Source organism: Melanerpes formicivorus, unplaced genomic scaffold (genome assembly GCF_026170545.1).
Source record: "Melanerpes formicivorus ecotype bairdi unplaced genomic scaffold, bMelFor1.0.p_v2 SCAF_99, whole genome shotgun sequence".
Classification (NCBI taxonomy): domain Eukaryota; kingdom Metazoa; phylum Chordata; class Aves; order Piciformes; family Picidae; genus Melanerpes; species Melanerpes formicivorus.
The window spans coordinates 811,610-827,413 of NW_027142451.1; the positions used below are offsets into that span (position 1 = coordinate 811,610).

Consider the following 15,804-nt stretch of genomic DNA (forward strand, 5'->3'; position numbering starts at 1 on the left):
CTTTTTGAGGGTGAAGCAGGAGTTCACCAATTTCTTCTGACAACCATCACAGAATGTTAGGAACTAGGAGGGACCTCGAAAGCTCCTCCAGTCCAACCCCCCTGCCAGAGCAGGGTCACCTAGAGCAGGTCACACAGGAACACATCCAGGTGGGTCTTGAATATCTCCAGAGAGGGAGGCTCCACAACCCCCCTGGGCAGCCTGCTCCAGAGTTCTGTCACCTTCACAGGGAAAAAATTCTTCCTCATGTTCACAATGAGCTTCCTATGCCTCAGCTTCCACCACTGCTCCTTGTGCTGTCATTGGGCATCACCCAGCAGAGCCTGGCTCCAGCCTCTGGGCACTCACCCTGCACATCTTTATCAACATGAATGAGGTCACCTCTCAGGCTCCTCCTTTCCAAGCTCCAGAGCCCTCAGCTGCCTCAGGCTCAGCTTGTAAGACACCAAACACATGCACATGTGTGTAGATGTGCTGCAGTTTTCAAAGCTGAGGAGACTCAGGTTAGGCAACTCTAAATAGATTCTTTTATTGAAAGCAAAACAGCAGTTAAATTGTCTACAGTCTCATCGTTGTGGCACGCAGCTCCTCAGCAGCGCAGGCACCTTCTCACTGCTTCTGGCAAGCTAAGTGTGGACTAGCAGAGTAATTCTTAACAGATTATCACTCTCTGCAGATAGATTACTGCAGCCAATGACTAACTTTCCCAAGGCCCACTAAGCAGAAGACAGTACGCCAGATTCCACGGGGAGAGGAAGAGCAGTCTCTCCTTGTCCTCTCCATGGATCAGAACCTCACTGCAGGCTGCAACTGCTCCGCAAGGGAACCAGCAAGGTGAAGAGGATTGCAGATATTTTATGACCAAAATCTGGGTGAATTTGAGCTCATGACCTGCAAGGAGCACATAAGGGAGCTGGGGGTGTTCAGGCTGGAGAAGAGAAGGCTGAGGGGAGACCTCATGGCTCTCTACAGCTCCCTGAAGGGAGGTTGGAATGAGGAGGGGGCAGCCTCTGCTCCTTGGTGGCAAGAGACAGCACCAGAGGAAATGGTTCCAAGCTGCAGCAGGGGAGGCTCAGGCTGGATGCTAGGAAATACTTCTTCCCAGAGAGGGTTCTCAGCCATTGGAATGGTCTGCCCAGGGCCATGCTGGAGTCACCATCCCTGGGGGTGTTCAAGGAGCCTGTGGAGCTGGTACTTAGGGACATGGTGTAGCGTTGACCCTGCAGGGGTGGTTGGAAGGCTGGACTGGATGAGCCTGTGTGACCGTTTGAGGCTGTGCCTTTAAGAAAGGGATACTGTGACTGAATGTTTTAAACAAAAGACAGGTCTAAACTAATTTCATTGGTGGGTTGGTAGAGTGCAGCTTTAAGCTTTGAGCCCAGCAGAGACTTTTCTCACTTTGCACTTCCTCCTTTTCGCAGCTTGCGGCTTCTGGGCTCTCTACCAGACTGACCTTGGACTGATAAGCGTGAGGCCTGCAAACCTACTAACATTCTGCTCTAATTTACAACTGCTTTTAATTAACAACTGCTCCTTTTCTCTCTTTCTAACCCTCTCTGGGGAAAAAAGGGAGAGACGGGGGTACAGGGGGGGAACCCTCCTCCAATTAGGGGGAGGGGAGTTTCATTTCTGTGTTACTTTGCTGCATAGAATAGAATAAACCAAGTTGGAAGAGACCTTCAAGATCATCGCATCCAACCTATCATCCAACACCACCTAATCAACTAACCCATGGCACCAAGCACCCCATCAAGTCTCCTCCTGAACACCTTCAGTGATGGCGACTCCACCACCTTCCCAGGCAGCACATTCCAATGGGCAATCACTCTCTCTGTGTAGAACTTCTTCCTAACATCCAACCTGAGCCTCCCCTGGCGCAGCCTCAGATTGTGTCCTCTTGTTCTGGTATTGGCTGACTGGGAGAAGAGACCAACCTCTGCCTGTTTACAACCTCCCTTAAGGTAGTTGTAGAGAGCAATAAGGTCACCCCTGAGTCTCCTCCTCTCCAGGCTAAGCAACCACAGCTCCCTCAGCCTCTCCTCACAGGGCTGTGTTCCAAGCCTCTCACCAACTTTGTTGCCCTTCTCTGGACTCGTTCTAGCAAGTCAACCTCCTTCCTAAACTGAGGGGCCCAGAACTGGACACAGGACTCAAGGTGTGGCCTAACCAGTGCAGTGTACAGGGGCACAATGACCTCCCTGCTCCTGCTGGCCACACTGTTCCTGATCCAGGCCAGGATGCCATTGGCCCTCCTGGCTGCCTGGGCACACTGCAGGCTCATGTTCAGCCTACCATCAACCAGCACCCCCAGGTCCCTCTCTGCCTGGCTGCTCTCCAGCCACTCTGACCCCAGCCTGTAGCACTGCATGGGGTTGTTGTGGCCAATGTGCAGTACCTGGCACTTGGATATGTTCAATCTCATGCCCTTGGACTCTGCCCATCTGTCCAGCCTGTCGAGGTCCCTCTGCAGAGCCTCTCTACCCTCCAGCAGATCAACTCCTGTCCCCAGCTTGGTGTCATCAGCAAATTTACTGATGATGGACTCAATGCCCTCATCCAGATCATCAATAAAGATGTTAAAGAGGATGGGGCCCAGCACTGATCCCTGGGGGACTCCACTACTGACTGGCTGCCAGCTGGATGTGACACCATTCACCACCACTCTCTGGGCTCGGCCATCCAGCCAGTTCCTAACCCAGCTCAGAGTGCTGCTGTCCAAGCCTTGGGCTGACAGCTTGGCCAGGAGTTTGCTATGGGGGACAATGTCAAAGGCCTTGCTGAAGTCCAGGTAGACCACATCCACAGCCTGCCCCCATCCACCAGGCGGGTCACCTGCTCGTAGAAGGAGATCAGGTTGGTCAGGCAGGACCTGCCCTTCCTAAATCCATGCTGGCTGAGCCTGATCCCTTGGCCATCCTCTAAGCGCTGTGTGATTGCACTCAGGATGACCTGTTCCATGATCTTGCCTGGCACTGAGGTCAGGCTGACAGGCCTATAAATATTTCTGTGTATATCTTGTAAGTACTGTAAATTGTGTCTATCTACTTTGCATACCCTAAGCCTTTGTAAATACAGCAATTCTTTTGCTCATCCGGCTGGGGGTAGCTGTGGTAATTTTTTTTCCTTCACTTTGTGGGGGGGGAGAAGGCTGAGGTCCTCAACCCACGACAGCTTGGAGGGCTCTTCCAAGCAGATGTTTCATGTGACTACAATTGAAAGGCAATCTTGAGCACATTCCCAGCTTGTCCAGCCTCCTGCACACAGCCCAGGATGACAGGAGATGGGGCATTCTGTCCCATGACTGAAAAGTGTGTTCACCTCAGCAGAACTCCGAACTTTAGGCTGTATTTTCTTCCAGATACTGAGACAACCTAACAGCCTTGCCTTATTCCTATCTAACACAGTCTCTTTTTAAGAGCCCTTACTCCTTGTAAAACATTTAATACAGGGAAAACCATTTCTTGTGATAGGTGAGTGGACTGAGGTACCTGTTTGCAGAGGAAAAACAACCCAAACTAGTTTTTTGTAGTGTTTCAACAGAACTGCTCACTGTTGAAGCAGAGAACAGAACACATTATCTGGAGTAAACTGGGGTGTCAAATTGCAGCACCTTAAAACCTGCAAAGGGTACTAAATATAGGGCTACAGGGTCACAGTATGCCAGCTTGGAAGGGACCTCAAAGATCATCTGGTCCAACCCTTCCAGGAAACAGTCGAGTTGAAATGAGCTGGCCCAGGACCCTATCAAGCTGAGTCTTAAAACTGACCAATGTAGGGGATTCCACTTTTTCCCTTGGGAGATGATTCCAGGGTCCATCTGTTCTCATAGGGAAACATTTTCCTCTGGAGTCCAGTGGGAATCTCCCCAGCAGTAACCTATCCCCATCACCCCTTGTCTTTGCCATGGGGCTCCTTGTCAAAAGGGAATCTCCATTCCCTTGGTAGCCACCCTTTCTGTGCTTGTACATGGTTATGAGGCCTTTCCTGAGCCTTCCAGGCTGAACAAACCCGGCTCTCAGCCTTTCCTCACAGGGCAAAATGTGAGCCTGAGCAGCCCTGAGTCCCAGCTTGATATATCCTTAAAAAATGTGTTATGTTTATTATAGTCTATTGCAGCATGAAAACAAACACAAAGGAAACTTACAATCTACCAAAGGAACTTTTCCCTACGATGGCTCATGAAGCTGAAACTGATATAAAACACTCAACCCAGCAATCTACAAGTAGTCATAGAATCAATAAGGTTGGAAGAGACCTCAGAGATCATCAAGTTCAACCTGTCACCACAGACCTCATGACTACTACACCATGGCACCAAGTGCCACGTCCAATCCCCTCTTGAACACCTCCAGGGACGGTGACTCCACCACCTCCCTGGGCAGCACATTCCAATGGCTAACAACTCTCTCTGGGAAGAACTTTCTCCTCACCTTGAACCTAAACTTCCCCTGGTGCAGCTTGAGACTGTGTCCTATCAGCTACTATTCCTGCAGGGCCAAGGTGCCTTTTAGTAACAACACAAATATTTCCAAGTGCCTTCACTTGACTGTGAAGCTTTGCCACAATTTTGATGCAGAAGGCCAGCAGGTTTGGGATGACTTCATTTACGTATTTTATTTCCCAGTGGACACTGAAGGAAATCACAGGAACATGCAGATTGGAAAAGTCCCTCAGGATCACCAAGTCCAACCCAAAACCATACTGTGCAAGGGTCAGCCCTACACCATAGCCCCAAGCACCACATCCAAACCACCTTTAAAAACACATAAAGGCTTGGCGACTCCACCACCTCCCTGGGCAGCACCTCCCTCAAAGAATCATTTTTTGGACTTCAAAAAATTTCATTGCTCCATTAACAGAAAAAAAAATAAAATCTAATAACTCCCAAAGAAAAACAAATGAGCAACCACCTGCTGTCAAAAACAACCACCCACGACCCAGCAAATCAACCCTAGAATTACGTTAAAAACTGGGAACTTGAGTTTGGAGCAGCAGCTTGCCTATGGCAAAGGTAACCTGAAAGCTGACATTTGATGGGAGCGTAAGAAGTTATTCATAAATCTGATTTTTAGCAAAATTTTAATAATAAAAAGGATGCTTTGCATTTTGACAGTCTGAAAGACTAGAAGGAAAAAAAAAAACAAACTTATTTACAGTTCTTATAACAAAGGTGTACAAACTGCTATACAAAATGCAGTACCAAGAGGCAAAAAAAAAACCCAAAACCAAGCCTTTGAAAGTTCTAGCAGGTAGGATATCAAACCTGTATCCTCTGAGGAGATTCCACTTTAAGACTAAGTATCAATAACTGAAGAGTGGTGTTGTTTTTCCTTCTTCACTGAGTGGATCAGAAACAGCTTCCGTGACAATTATGACTCTCAGTGCTTTTAATTTTGGCTGATACAAATATAACCTCTGAGTAAAGGTACTGAATTCATAAACAAATCAAGTGCAACCCCAGAGGAAAGGTACTGAGTTTGCAACAAACCCCAGAGAACCTCAGAGGTACTGAGTTTGCAACAAACCACAGAGAACCCCAAAGGTACTGAGTTTGCAACAAACCACAGAGAACCCCAAAGGTACTGAGTTTGTCACAAACCACAGAGAACCCCAAAGGTACTGAGTTTGTCACAAACCCCAGAGAACCCCAAAGGTACTGAGTTTGTCACAAACCACAGAGAACCCCAAAGGTACTGAGTTTGCAACAAACCACAGAGAACCCCAGAGGTACTGAGTTTGCAACAAACCCCAGAGAACCCCAAAGGTACTGAGTTTGCAACAAACCACAGAGAACCCCAAAGGTACTGAGTTTGCAACAAACCACAGAGAACCTCAAAGGTACTGAGTTTGTCACAAACCACAGAGAACCCCAAAGGTACTGAGTTTGTCACAAACCACAGAGAACCCCAAAGGTACTGAGTTTGCAACAAACCCCAGAGAACCCCAAAGGTACTGAGTTTGTCACAAACCACAGAGAACCCCAAAGGTACTGAGTTTGCAACAAACCACAGAGAACCCCAGAGGTACTGAGTTTGCAACAAACCACAGAGAACCCCAAAGGTACTGAGTTTGCAACAAACCACAGAGAACCCCAAAGGTACTGAGTTTGCAACAAACCACAGAGAACCTCAAAGGTACTGAGTTTGTCACAAACCACAGAGAACCCCAAAGGTACTGAGTTTGCAACAAACCCCAGAGAACCCCAAAGGTACTGAGTTTGTCACAAACCACAGAGAACCCCAAAGGTACTGAGTTTGCAACAAACCACAGAGAACCCCAGAGGTACTGAGTTTGCAACAAACCACAGAGAACCCCAAAGGTACTGAGTTTGCAACAAACCCCAGAGAACCCCAGAGGTACTGAGTTTGTCACAAACCACAGAGAACCCCCAAGTAAAGGTAGTGAATTGATAACAAACCAAATCCAATGTACATTCTTTTTTCCCCTTGAGGGTTTTGCCACAGCTTTTCAAAACAAGAAAAGGAGCATAGAAACTTTTTTGTTGTTGTGGCAAGGAAATAAGCCTGGCAAGAAAGGATTAAGTTACAGTTTTACCAAAGCCTCTGTGTTTGTAAACAGTGAACACTGCAGATGGATAAAGTCCTCTCAGAACTAGACACAGAGCGATCACTGTAGGGCCATCAGATACAGATGCTGTCAACTGAAAGCAGATCAGCACAAGCTGAACCCAGGGAATGGTCGGTTGCAATTCACGTTTCTATGGGAAACATGCAAGCACATTCTGATATGCAACAGGAAATCAGACACATTTTCACTTCTAGAAGGCTGGAACAGGAAAATTGGCTCGGGTGGACCCTGAGCTACTGCTCAACTGGGAGACAGGCACAGCAGTGCATTTGGGTGCCTGAGTTGTAGAGAGGTGTTGACTTGTGAGTGTCATGTATGGATGAATGTGATACTACTAGAATCCCAGCCTGGGTGACCAGTGTGGTATCTGGAGTACAGCTGAAGTCATCTCTTGGCTTCATTTCTGACACAACAGGGGAAAACCTAACACACTTTATTTTATGTAGTGAAGACTAACACAAGCCTCCTATGCTATACTGTGACTTTTAAAGCTGACAGCTATTTATTGATTTGAACACCAACCCCCAAAGAACAGAAGTCATCTGACATCAGTAAAACTACAGTAGTTGTACTGGAGAAAAAAATGCTTCCAATTGAACAGTGACAGATTTTACCAAAGCCAATGCTTCAAGATCACAAAGTTACTCTTAAAAAGGGACTGTGTAGAAGTTTGAAGCCTGTTTCTGGTCAAGGTGGGGGGAAAAAAAGAAACAAAACCCACAGCAATCAGCTCAAATCAATATGGAAAACACACTATTAAAGTGCTCAAACTGGTTTTACATTCATTTGAACCCATGGCTCTGAAAAGATGAAACATCCTGGGCTGGCATATGGATGGTCCACTAACTAACTAACATTGAACACTTGGTTACTTTCAATCCAGGAAGATACTATATGATTAGTAGAAAAATCTTTAGCAGACAAAAAAAAATGAAAGATGAAACTGCAGCAAGAGAGCATGGCAAACCTGAGAGATCTATTAGTGCATAAAACTGCTTCAAAACTGAAAAGATAGAAAGAGAGAGCTAACAAACTACAATAAAAGTTATGTCTTTAAAGCAGTAAGTTACAACAGGGTGGGAAACGTTTAATATGCACACATATGCCTGCAAAGGGGTCACTAGCTTTCTGCAAATGAAGAGCTGGCATTTTTCACAGCACCAGATTCATGGTGAAAAAGACAAATTGTGGGTTTTTAATATTATGCTTTTCCCACCCTGGCAGAGAATAAACATGAATTTAGAAGCACAGTAGAAGAGAAAAAACAAAGGAGAGAAGAGATAGGAAGCAGCAGAGAAAGACAGAAAAGGTGAATACAGAGCTACAGAAGTGTTTATTGAGCATGCTACAGAGGTAAGCAGAGTACACACAAACAGAAATTAAACAACCATCAAACCTCCCAACTTTGTTAGAAAATTAATTTTTAATTGTGCCACTTTCAAACTATGCTGAACTTTACAATTCTAAAGATGTAAAAACTCAACTAATAGAAAATATACATGACCATTTGTTTGGTTTTCTTCTTTGTTTGTTTTTTTTTCTCCTCTACATAGTAACAGAATCTATGGATCTCCAAACTAAGTACATCAACTTCAAAAAGTATTGGTCATTCGAAACAGAAGCGAGGTAGCAGTTCACGCTGACAGAACTGCCTGCAAATTAACTGGATCTGTAGATTCTGAGTCATGTTCATAGTAAAGTCAGATCAGTTTTCTAAATACAAAATAGTCTGAAGAGATTTATTAAAACTGAATATTACAATGCAAGGTAAATTAAGACTAAAGGCACATAAACTTTGGTCCCACCTGGTTGTCAGTTTCAGAAAAACTGCCACAAAGTTTCCTGCAAGCACTTGCAGCCCGCTTCCTTCAGCACTGAAAAATACATGCACCATGTCCTCGACTAGCTTGACCGGTCTGTACATGCTCAGAAATCCACAACCATATTCCATATCTTAATTACAAACTAAAGATGCCAAGATATATTGAAATGCACGTAAGTCATGTCAACTTCAAAAAACATCTATGAAAAATATTCAGCCACAAACAAGGACATTACTTAGTGCTGACATTTATATGATACATCCCACAAGAGTGTGTACAAAAAGGTTAAGATTCCACAACGCTCTTCACGTAGGGCTCAAAGTCACAGAAGTCGCTTTCCGTCCTTGAAGAAATTAATGTTCTGTACCTTGTTAACTTGAACTAATGCCTACATTCAGAACTGAATCTAGACCAGAACCATGAAATACAAAAGGCTTTAAAAGAAAAACAAAAAAAAAAAAAACAAAAACAAAACAACAAAACCAAACCCAAAAAGAGCACAAAGCAAAAAAGTAGCAGAACTCAAACAGCCTCATTTCAATCCCTCGGCGGACCTTACTCCAAGAAAAATAAGTGACCAGCCAGCAGATAAAAGAAATCTATCAAGCAGGAGAAACAAAAGCTTAACCTTTTTACACACTCCTGCCTAAACATATTTAAATTATCGTGTAACAATGTGCCCCAGACAACCCAATTTGCTTTTTTTGTTTTTTCCACTAGTGATGCAATTCCAGCAGTACTAGTTTTCCTTTTTTTTTTAAGGCACGTTGAAAAACTGTGGTATCAACTTGAAAACTCTTTGAAACAAAACGATGGTGTACCTAAACAACAGCTGAGGAACAGCAGCTAGCATCGCTGCTGCTTCAGAGGTTTAATTCTATTTGTTAAAACCAAGGAATGGTAACGGAATGAAAAACAAAATAAAACCAGAACAAAACAGAAAAGGAAAAAAAAAAAAACCAAAAACCAAACAAACCCAAAAACAGAAGACAAACTCTGGTCCCCACTTTCCTGAACAGTCAATAGGTGACAACACCAAACAATGCAATAAACCCTCCTGTTCAATCCGCCTTTTTAAATAGTCGACTTGGAGAAAGAAACTCTCAGATGGTGATTTTCTCCCAGATCGTAATTGTGAAGATCAATCAAAGCCTGAATAGCTTCTTCCACTGTCGACATCTGAAGAAGAGCCATCTTGTGATCTCTTCTGAAACAAAAGAGTGCATTAGGAACTCTGAACGGTACAGGGGTGGTGCTTAACGATCGCTATCCTCTATGCGGGCTTCCTTCAGACGAGCGGCAAAGCCATTGCCTTAAAAGTTAAGGGCAGAAAGATTACTTACTGGAAAAATTTAAATGCTTTCACAGTGCCTCCAGTGTTAGCAAACAGTGTGCGGAGATCCTCTTCTGCTACCGATGGTCTACAGAAAGACAAAAGCATAAGCAAGGAACTGTCAGTCACAGAATGGTAGAGGGACCTCCAGATATGGTGAATAGAATAGAACAAAACAGGTTGGAAAAGACCTTTGAGATCAAGTCCAACCTATCATCCAACACCATCTAAATCAACTAAACCATGGCACCAAGCACCCCATCCAGTCTCTTCCTAAACACCTCCAGTGATGGTGACTCCGCCACCTCCCTGGGCAGCACATTCCAATGGTCAATCTCTCTTTCTATGAAGAACTTCTTCCTAACACCCAGCCTGAACCACCCCTGGTCCAGCTTGAGAATATCATCCAGTGCAACCTCCCTACCAGAGTAGAATCACCCAGGTAGTCCACACAGCAATGCAGTCTCCAGAGGAGACTCCACATCATCTCTGGGCAGCCTGTTTCAGTGCTCCATCACCTTCACTGTAAAGAAGTTTCTCCTCATGTAGAGGTGAAACCTTCCATGTTCAAGTTTGTGTGCATTGTTCCCTCTCTTACTACTGTGAACCACCCAAAAGAGCTTGGCCCCCTCCACTTGACACCCACCCCTCAGACACTTATAGACATTGATCAGATCCTCTCTCAAGCCTCCTCTTCCCAAGTCAGTTCCATGTGTTGCGGTTCACACTCATACCCCTGGCTCAGGAAGAGCCGACACTTACGGAATATTGGAGAGGTGCAGCGTTGCAGAAGGAGGGAATATGTTCTGAAAGTTTTTTGAGCCTGGCTTTTTGAAGCGATGCAGAGGTGAATTACCAAAATCTTTTGTCAGTCCTTGGTCGTCAAGCCCCTCCCGAGGTAGTTGCACTGTCTGGTGTTTAGAAAGGGTAACCCGAATAATCTTCCCGTACATCTTTTGTCCGTTCAGATGGCTCATGGCTGGAAAAGACAAGTTGTTCACTCCGTTCAGTCTCACTTCTGCCTAGTTTGTGGTGCACCACATGAGCAAACACAAGGACACCCACACAAAGAAAAGGGTCAAGGTGCTGAAAGACCGGAATCAAGAAACAGGTAGGTGCTGGCCTGTGCTCACGGTGCTGTGGTGGTGGGGATGGTGTGGCAGGGAAAAATGACACTTAAAAGGTCCAGGGAATGGACCAGGAAATTGTAACTTCGTTACTTATAGAATCAATACGGTTGGAAGAGACCTCAAGGATCATCAAGTCCAACTTGTCACCACAGACCTCATGACTACTAAACCATGGCATCAAGTGCCACGTCCAATCCCCTCTTGAACACCTCCAGGGATGGTGACTCCACCACCTCCCTGGGCAGCACATTCCAATGGCTAACAACTCTCTCTGGGAAGAACTTTCTCCTCACCTCCAGCCTAAACTTCCCCTGGCGCAGCTTGAGACTGTGTCCTCTTGTTCTGGTGCTGGTTGCCTGGGAGAAGAGACCAACCCCCACCTGGCTACAACCTCCCTTCAGGTAGTTGTAGGGAGCAATAAGGTCTCCCCTGAGCCTCCTCTTCTGCAGACTAAACAATGCTAGCTCCCTTAGTTTCTCCTCATAGGGCTTGTGCTCAAGGCCTCTCAGTCCCATTCAATCCCATAAATCCTGCATCTCTAGAAATTTGGTTGCAATGTTACTGTCTTTTTCTTCCCTTGCTTCTCCCTGGATGCAGTGAGCTACCTTAGCTGGTGTGGAGGAGGATGGTTCCAGTCTTACTGGTGGCCTTCAGGGCCTAACTAATTTTTACTGCACAATCTTGGCCTGTTTAGGTCTAATGCCAGGGACCAAGGGGAGGCAGTTTCAGCCCTGGCCAGCCTGAATCCAGCCTAGCAATGGGGAGGAGAAGAAAAAGCCCTGGGGCGGTATGTTAGAGGTGAGGAGAAATGAGCAACTGAAGATTTGTGGTTTAGCCTGCTCGGGAGAAGGTTTTTTGGGGGTTTCCATGTATCCTGCACACGGATTAGGTGTTAAGGATTCACGCATTCTGTATTTTCCTGCATATTTTTGAATACAACTTCTGTATTTCTCTCCAATTCAACAAGAGCCTCTTTATTCTACTTCCTTTGGGAGTAAAAGTATTTCTGTCCGCTCTTTGAACTCAGAGACAAGTGCAAGGTGATGAGGTTTTGGATCTGGTGAGCAACAAGGACACAAGACAAAAGCACCAAATAGAACCACCATTAAGTTCACCTGAATGTTGCAGTTTCAGCTGGGTGCTCCCCTGCAGTGTTTACTTCCTGTGTCCAGAAGTCCAGCCCAGAGGGGTGGACACAGGAAATTATGTAGTATTTCCTACCACAATCCTTTGCACCACTATAAGATGCAGTGCGGAGTCTAGCACGCTCTCTTCTCTTCCTCCTCCGTCAGACAGTAACTGGGGGAGATGTCTCCTGACTTTGGGCCTGGCTAGGCCCAAGGCCATGGGGGGATGGGCAGTCTCAGACCTGGCCAGCTGAGACTAGCCTAGCAGTGGGAGGGGGAAGAAGGAGCCCTGGGGGTCTTGGGTGTACCCTCAGGTGGGGATGAGATCTCTCTGGGTCTGTTTTGGGATTTTTCTTTGTCACTGTGCTTTTGGCTTTCTTTAAATAGAAAGCAGTGAACTTTTACACTTTCCATCACTTTTGCAATCCATTTGTCTGAGTGTTTATTGTTGCCAGGGGTGGGGAAGGGGGCCGCCTCAACCCAGCACACAGGAGCACAAAAAGAAAACGAATCTTACCCAGCTGCGACTGGTTTCCATCAGCCATCTGTATAAGAGCACTGTCTTTCTTATTGTACAAAATCTTCACACGCTGCACATCACCATAAACACCTTTTCAAAGCCAAAGGTAACCCAAAAGAAAAAGTGCATTTTAAAGCTGGTCATCTAAGCAACGTCTCTTCTGACATATCAATGGAACACTCAGACGGCAACGAGATCACTCGCTCAAACTCAACACTCTCACAAATGAATAAAGGAGATAAAGATTTCGAATAGTGAATTTTGAAAAGAATAATTTCTGATAAACCCTCAAAGCTATGTGAATGATATTAAATTAACAACCATGCAAAAATATATTAGCATGCATTAGAAGAAAAAAAAAACAAACAAACCAACCAACCAAAACCAACAAAACAAACCAACAAAACAACCAAACCAAAAAAAAACTGTGTCTATGGAGAGTTTTAAACAGCAAAAAGAAAAACAGCAACAGATTTACTATTCAACTTTAAGCCAAAGTGCTAGCTACAAGTAAGAATTAAGATGAAACAAAATAAAAGCAAACAAAAAAACCAAAACAAAACAACAACTAAACAACCAAGGAAAAAAAAAAATAGAACAACCAAAAAAAAAATAAAAGAACCAAAAAAACCAAAGAAAACCAAAATCAAAGCAAACCAAAAACCAAAGCCAAATCAATAATAAAAGTATAGTGCTAACAATAACATACCGAAGAGGGTAAACAGACTTTGGGGCGTAACCATCTTTAGAAGGAGAGAAGAGCAAGCAGCGTAAGACAAGAAGAGAGAAGAGTCGAGGAAGAGCGGAGATGAACAGATCATCCATAACGAAGGGTGGTTCCCGCAGAATGGTGAGGTGGTCATGGATCATGGTTTCAAGGCGGTTAATTGGGGCAAGTTGGTCCGAGGAACATTTTGTTCAAGCACAGAAGCATGAACATAGGGAATGAAAGACAGGGAACGTAGACAAAGACGAGGAGAAGGGTAAGACAGGGAAGGGCATGGGAATTCGGGTAAAGACAAGGAAAGGGAAGTTGAACACAAAGGGAAAAGGATGAAATGGGGAAGGGAATACAGCAATGCAGAAGAAAAAAAAATAAGGAAGTGGGGAACAAAAAAACAAAATAAAATATAGGTCAGTACATAGGAAATGCAGGAATTTGGTCAGAAAATGGTTGGTTTATGTACTGTACAAGAAAAACTGAGTAAAATGTAGTCACCCAAGACAAATATGGGTAAAGTACATTCATATAAAGAGTCAACTACAGCATTTCATCTCAACGTGAACATAAATTAAAAAAAGCATGCAGTAGAAATTTTCAACTCAGAACTTTAAACTGCGTAAGCGTGGCTGGTTATGAAATGCAGGCAAAAAAATCTTCCAGTGGCACTCTGACCCCAAACATTTTCACATGCAAGACCGTGGATGACGAAATAGTACCGGACCATAAAGAACCAAAAAAAACAATAAAAAGGCAAAAAAAAAATAAAAGCTTCATGATTTACAGTGACAGAGGCCAGTTAAAAATGGAACAGCTTGACTGATACAAACTTCCCACATTTCATACCAGCGTTCACAGCCATCGAAATAACGTAAAGGACGGTAAAAATGCACAACTAAATAAACCCCTTTAGACTGCCCAGTTAGCAGGAAAGACATAGTTAACTCGAAAAGGCTTTGCCAATAGTTTTCTCAATTGCACACCCCCCCCCACACCCCCCTTTTTTTCTATTTTCAAAGATAAATGAGTAACTGCAAAGACAAAAAAAAAATCCTAAGGGAGACTGGGGGAGCGGCTTGTCAAGATCATTAGGAGAACCTTCAAAGAAAAATGCGTTAGAGCAGTTCACGTAAATTAAGACCTCAAAATGGGAGATACAAGCATGAAATGAAATAGCAAACAATCAGAAGAAACTAAACAGAAGTTCTACTTGACATGATTCTAATTACAACAAAGAGTTGTTGGGGTGGGGGGGGGGGTGGGGGGGAAGAAATAAAGCTTTCAATTCAAATGTCAAACGAGCAGTTACCACATTTTTCTGAGAAAAATCAGGTAGCTGACTGTCAAAGGGCATTTACAGCTGCCAGCTACCTGGGAAAACAAAAGTATTTAACAATAATGGCTTGGAAATTATTAAAAACAACCAAAAAAAAAAAAAGGGAAAAAACCTACTCTGATCATAAAAATCCAGAAGTAACGAGGCCAAACAGAAAGAAATTATAAAATACTGACAAATGAAGTGTGACTAAAGGGAGAGGGATGGACACTAAGTTGTTTCACTGACCTCTTCATTTAAATTGCTAACCAGGAGGACAGTATTGCCACCAGCTGAAACTCCAGGCATTCCCACACGGCCGGCAGCAGCAGCTGCAGCAGCGGCAGCAGCGTTTGGAATAGCCAAAGGACTCAGAGCTCCTGGAACAGCTGCAACAGGAAGCCCTAATTTTAAAATAAAGCATATTTTACGAAACACACACAAGTCGTCTAAAAACAAATACAAACTGCACCTATCTCAGCACAAGTGCTGCATACAGCGCTCTACAAAGCACACCAAGCTGTCCAAAGGCTTGTGAAATGGGTTGTCAAATCAACATCAGGAAATGGGAAGTTTGGGGTGTTTTTTGTTTTTTCAATTCATGTAAAGTCTTCAGAGAAATGATGAGGTGTAAAATGTTCTATGCAAATAAACACTCCTGTGCAGCAAAACTCTTCCCAGCGTACTGCAACTACACTTCAAGTGCTTCATCAAAATGATCTAGAGTAAATGTTGATCAGATCGGTAAGGATAAACACTAACTGTGCTCTCCCCCATCATTCAGATCCTTCTTTTCCATTACACTGTGAGAGGCATTCCCTACTTCAGTTTGATGCTCCTAACTAAATGTACAATGCTGGAATTGGTCACGTGAAAAGGCCTCAGAGCCGTAGCATAAATAAGGGGAGGAGGCAAACTTCTAAATTCAAGATTCAAGAAACACTGCTGGTTATGCCCAATGGCTTTCCTAAGCCAATTCCCTGAGAAAATCATTGTTATGCCACTCAAATTTTCAGCTGTGGTTTGTTTTTTTCCCCACTTCCAAGGAAAGTCCTGTTGAGACCTGCTGGTTCTGCCTGTTCAAGTCAGTGGGGTACAAGGCAAATGCGTTATTCCCAGGATCTGTCAAAAAGTCCTTGGGATAAATATGCACTCTGTATAGTTTGTATAGCCACAGTTTTACAACATTTGATCAAAACCTTGCATTTTACAGAATTCAGTGAAAGGACACCAAACATTTTTCACAT

General features: G+C 44.3%; 1 protein-coding gene across 5 annotated transcripts in view; it reads right to left on the reverse strand.

Annotated features, from left to right (window-relative positions):
• Positions 1 to 5,060: 5,060 nt before the first annotated feature.
• Positions 5,061 to 15,804, reverse strand: part of PTBP2 (polypyrimidine tract binding protein 2) — a 70,341-nt gene continuing 59,597 nt past the window's right edge. For 2 of the 5 annotated variants that reach the window (XM_068166273.1, XM_068166276.1), the window contains 6 exons: positions 14,807 to 14,961; positions 13,231 to 13,264; positions 12,519 to 12,611; positions 10,507 to 10,723; positions 9,755 to 9,832; positions 5,061 to 9,618 (listed from right to left, as the gene is read on the reverse strand). In XM_068166273.1, coding sequence (XP_068022374.1) covers positions 9,486 to 9,618; positions 9,755 to 9,832; positions 10,507 to 10,723; positions 12,519 to 12,611; positions 13,231 to 13,264; positions 14,807 to 14,961 — 710 coding nt within the window. In that variant the 3' untranslated portion in view covers positions 5,061 to 9,485. The remainder of the gene's footprint in view (positions 9,619 to 9,754; positions 9,833 to 10,506; positions 10,724 to 12,518; positions 12,612 to 13,230; positions 13,265 to 14,806; positions 14,962 to 15,804) is intronic. The other 3 variants (XM_068166272.1, XM_068166275.1, XM_068166274.1) reach the window with 3 other exon arrangements.